The sequence below is a fragment of the Aulonocara stuartgranti genome, assembly GCF_965226115.1.
Source record: "Aulonocara stuartgranti genome assembly, chromosome: 20".
Lineage (NCBI taxonomy): Eukaryota > Metazoa > Chordata > Actinopteri > Cichliformes > Cichlidae > Aulonocara > Aulonocara stuartgranti.
In genome coordinates, this window is record NC_138956.1 from 22,905,620 (window position 1) to 22,909,827 (window position 4,208).

The 4,208-nt window shown below is 42.0% G+C and overlaps 1 protein-coding gene across 1 annotated transcript; it reads right to left on the reverse strand.

Annotated features, from left to right (window-relative positions):
* Positions 1–2: 2 nt before the first annotated feature.
* Positions 3–2,746, reverse strand: spryd4 (SPRY domain containing 4). The gene is made up of 2 exons (XM_082517674.1): positions 2,571–2,746; positions 3–1,026 (listed from the first exon to the last, which is right to left on the reverse strand). Exons 1-2 carry the CDS (start codon positions 2,701–2,703, stop codon positions 485–487), a joined length of 675 nt encoding a protein of 224 aa, XP_082373800.1. The 5' UTR covers positions 2,704–2,746; the 3' UTR covers positions 3–484.
* Positions 2,747–4,208: the final 1,462 nt, after the last annotated feature.

Sequence of the window (4,208 nt, forward strand, 5' to 3'; positions counted from 1 at the left end):
CATCAGTGAAGTTATTTTATTAAATTTGAGTGTGAACATGAGCTTGAAAAATGCTTTGTGTTGACTTAAGTTTGCAAAGGTGGGTAATGCCAGCACATTCAATGTAAAAAAACAAAAAAACTTGGCAGCTGATGTTCCTCTCAGAGGTAGCACATGAGGTACACTTATAATTGCCTGAGGCTTGATGACATACAGAGTACTGGATGGTTAGAAAACATCTGGAACACACACACACACACACACACACACACACACACACACACACACACACACACACACACACACACACACACACACACACACACACACACACACACACACACACACACACACACACACACACAAATTAAGGTAGACATGATGCATAAAGATATTGCTTTCTTTTCTCCACTTATTAAAGATACTGTTCTCATAAGTACTGCCATGGTAACAAGCCTAGCCTGCTACTTTTCCCCGACCTTTACAACGATCACGCCATCCAGCTTCACATTAGGCCTTCGGGCTCCTCCAGACCCGAGTGTGTGAGCAGCTCCCCATCCCAAAGTCCAAACGCCGGACACAGGGGGGCCTTGAACTGACCCCTAACAGTGTGAATGATCCTGGGCTGCTCCACGTCAACCAGCCCCAGGAAACCCCCTTCATAGTCAAGAAGGATCCCAACACGGTCTGGCTTGCCCACCAGTGTCACGGGAACTATCTTATTGCTGGTCATGGCAAACCACTTCCGCTGAGCATAACCAAACACCCAGGAGGAGCTGTTGGTGCCCACGCAGTCGTCTCTGGACATCGCCGCCTCGGCCACGCCCAGACGAAATTCTTGAGACTTTTTCACCGTCACCTCCCAGTAGTGTCGTCCGCTGCTGATCTTCTTGTCGCCGAACACGACAGCCCAGTCCCGGAAACGCTCGGGGTCATCTTGGACCTGGCTGGGGTCAAGGCCCATCATGCGATAGATGACGCCTGTGTCTTTCTTGAAGAGGTCCAGACTGCTGTGGGCTGTTCGCTCGTCGAGCCTGAACTGCAGACCTAGAGATAAAGACAACAGGAATGTATCTTTACATGACTCAAGTTTGATATCAGTTTAGTGGAAGGAAAAAAAAAAGTCTCTTCCATCTGTGATTTGCCTGCCTGTGAAAAAAGAAAGCAAAAGAGCATGGGCTACAAGAAAAGTTCTAAGTAAGAGAGACGTGAATCCTTTAAAAAAGTTGACCTTCTTCTCCTTTCTTTCATATCAATAAAGAAACCTGGACGCTTTGCATACCAGCTTTTCTAATACTGTTGAATTCGATTCTCAGAAGATGCTGTGATCCGGACTATTAATTATCACTTTATTGTGGTTACACTGAGATTTGAGGGGGGGGGGGGGGGGGGGGGCACAGTGAACTGTGTTCACAGTGATTTCCATGCCTGTTTTGTTTTTTTTTTGCTGCCTTAGGGCCTGAAGATCACAGGCACCCAATACAGAATTTGAGCTTTGTCCCTTGCACACAAAGATTTCACCAGTTTCTTTAAATCTTTTGATATTATACACTGTAGATGATGAGATATTCAAAGTCTTTGCAATTTTATGTCGAATAACATTATCCTGAATTGTTCCACAACGTGTAGATTGATTTGTTTTGCAGACTGGTGAACCTCTACACATTTTTACTCCTGAGAAACTGCCCTCTCCAAGATGCCCTTAATGAACACTTACTTTCTTAGTCTTTTCTTATGTGTTCACCTACTCACCCACTGAGCCAAAGTGGCACCCCTTGTGCCAACTTTTTTGAGATACGTTGCTCGCATCAACTTCAAAGTGAGCTAATATTTATTCATTAAAAACCCCCAAACACATTTGATATGTTTTCTCTTTTCTATTAGGAATAAAATACAGGTTTATGAGATTTGAAAATCATTCATTCTGCATTTAGACATCTTCTAAACTTGCCAACAATTATCAGTGCATTACTTGGCAACTCGAAATGTTAAAAACCCTGATTTTTCTCCCAGGTTTAAGCCCATCGGTCTGTTGTACATTATCGTACAATTACTAACCTGACTACAGTAGATCTTAGTATGCACAGGTGCTCAAGTGTTTTCTGAATGCAATGGACATTAGAAAAGTAATAAAACTGCTCATTTAAAGGTACATTTCCTCAGAAAAACATTTGAAGGCAGGAGTTTAATGCACCTATTTTCGGACAGTACTTGTTTCGCTGCTTTTTATTTCAGTTTAAACTTCTATTACTTCAACACTGTGCACACATACTATGGTCTATGTTTATTAAAATTTTAGTCCCAATGGGCGTGCATTTCAAGGTACAAAGACAGCTACGGCTCCGTGTGAAAACATCAGTCAGGCGTATCCGCACAGCTTTCTTTGTTTTTTTGTTTTTGCTTTAAATATAAATTTATTCGGATTTTATGACCACTTACAGCCCTTACTACTACAGAAAAGGTAGGCCATAACGGAGAATCCACACTAACAAACATAACCCGTTAGCTGTCAGGTTACGCCTGTTGAGACACTGACCTCTGAGGGGGCGGGCTCAAAAGCTAACCTTTATTTAACCACTACATTAACTCACTGCTGGCCGTGGATGTGGAGATGAAGCAGGTCCTCGCTGGCAGGTTGACAGCCCGTCTGTGTCCGGCTGACAGGGAGGAAACAGTGCGTCCTGCCAGGCGACAGACACGAGCCGCACTCACGGGCATCGCCATGTTTTCGCTGCGGCTGCTGCTGTTCACGTTTTAGCTCCTTTTGCTCATCAAATGTAGCAGCTGCGCGCTCTGCCGCCCCCTGCAGGCCTGGAGAGTAGCACCGACACCCGCGTGGTCAAAACATTGATCAGTACCACGGACAGCAGCCTGCCTATTATCAATTATCCTTACATAATTGATGCATTATATATTATTTATTCTATCCATAATAAATAATACATACAGTAATATAAACATCATGCAATAAAGCATTTAACAGAAGGGAGCAACACTTTTGGAATATTTTAGTAATATTAGATTCACAACAATACATTTTCAATATTAATTATTAGTTTAACCTTTAAACAGCCTAGTAGGTGATTTATGGCCCTAGCTGTATTTTTTCTATGAGCAGTTGTGATGTATATAAGAGCAAACATGTTTTCTTCCATGCATTTTTCAATCTACTTTTACAGGATTTAGCCCACTGCGTGGCATGGATAATACATGTATGTATTTCAGTATTACTGAATTATTATTAGTATTATTGAATGTGTGCATGAATGGTTGTTGGTCACTCTGGGAGTGGCTCAGCAACAGCCTAGCTGGGACAGGATACAGCCTTTGCAACGACATGGATGGATGGACGGGTGTTTCTATATACAGTACCGACCACAAGGTCTATTAAACCTGACACGACTTCAGTGAAGAGCTAGTACAAAATACATTTTATGCAAACATTATTACAATACAGCACACAAATTGACACATAGGGACAGTGTGCATCTGATTGTTGGGGTTTCTCTGTATTGTTGTAGGGTCTTTACCTTACAATATTCAGTGCCTTCAGGCAACTTTGGTTGTGATTTGGTGCTATATAAATGCAACTGAATTTAATTGAATTGCACAAAAAGAGAGGTGAAGCCAGGGTGGAGGAGGTAGAGATGTGTGTCGGGGGTGATTTGTGACAGAAGGATAGCAACAAGAGGAAAAGGGAAGGTTTACAAGATGGTAGTGAGAGCTGCTAGGAATTGTGTTTTGGAGACAGTGTCACTAATAAAAAGACAGGAGGTGGATACTCCGATCATATATCAGTAATTATTATTATTATTTATTTGATGTGACCAAGATGGACCGGACTAGAATCAGAGGGAGTATCACAGGGACACCTCAGGTTGAGCAGTTTGGAGACAAAGTTAAAGAGACTAGGGTGAGATGGTTTGGACAACTGCAGAGGAGGGACGGTGTTCATGGATGTAGTGAAGGAGGATATGCAGATGGTACTGCCAGGAGCTCCATGTTGGTAAATAGTGAATTCTTTATTCACTCCCATTTTCCACTTCCACAGCTTAAAAGTAATCATACCAGTTACCATATTGGAATCACCCTGTAATATAAATATGTAATAATGAGCTCTTAATATACAGCATAAATAATATGAGATTGTATTGTGAAATTATAACGTCTCTCAAATGCCAACTTCAGTTTCTGGTGGCAGCTGAATTTGTTTAAAGAATAGTAAATGG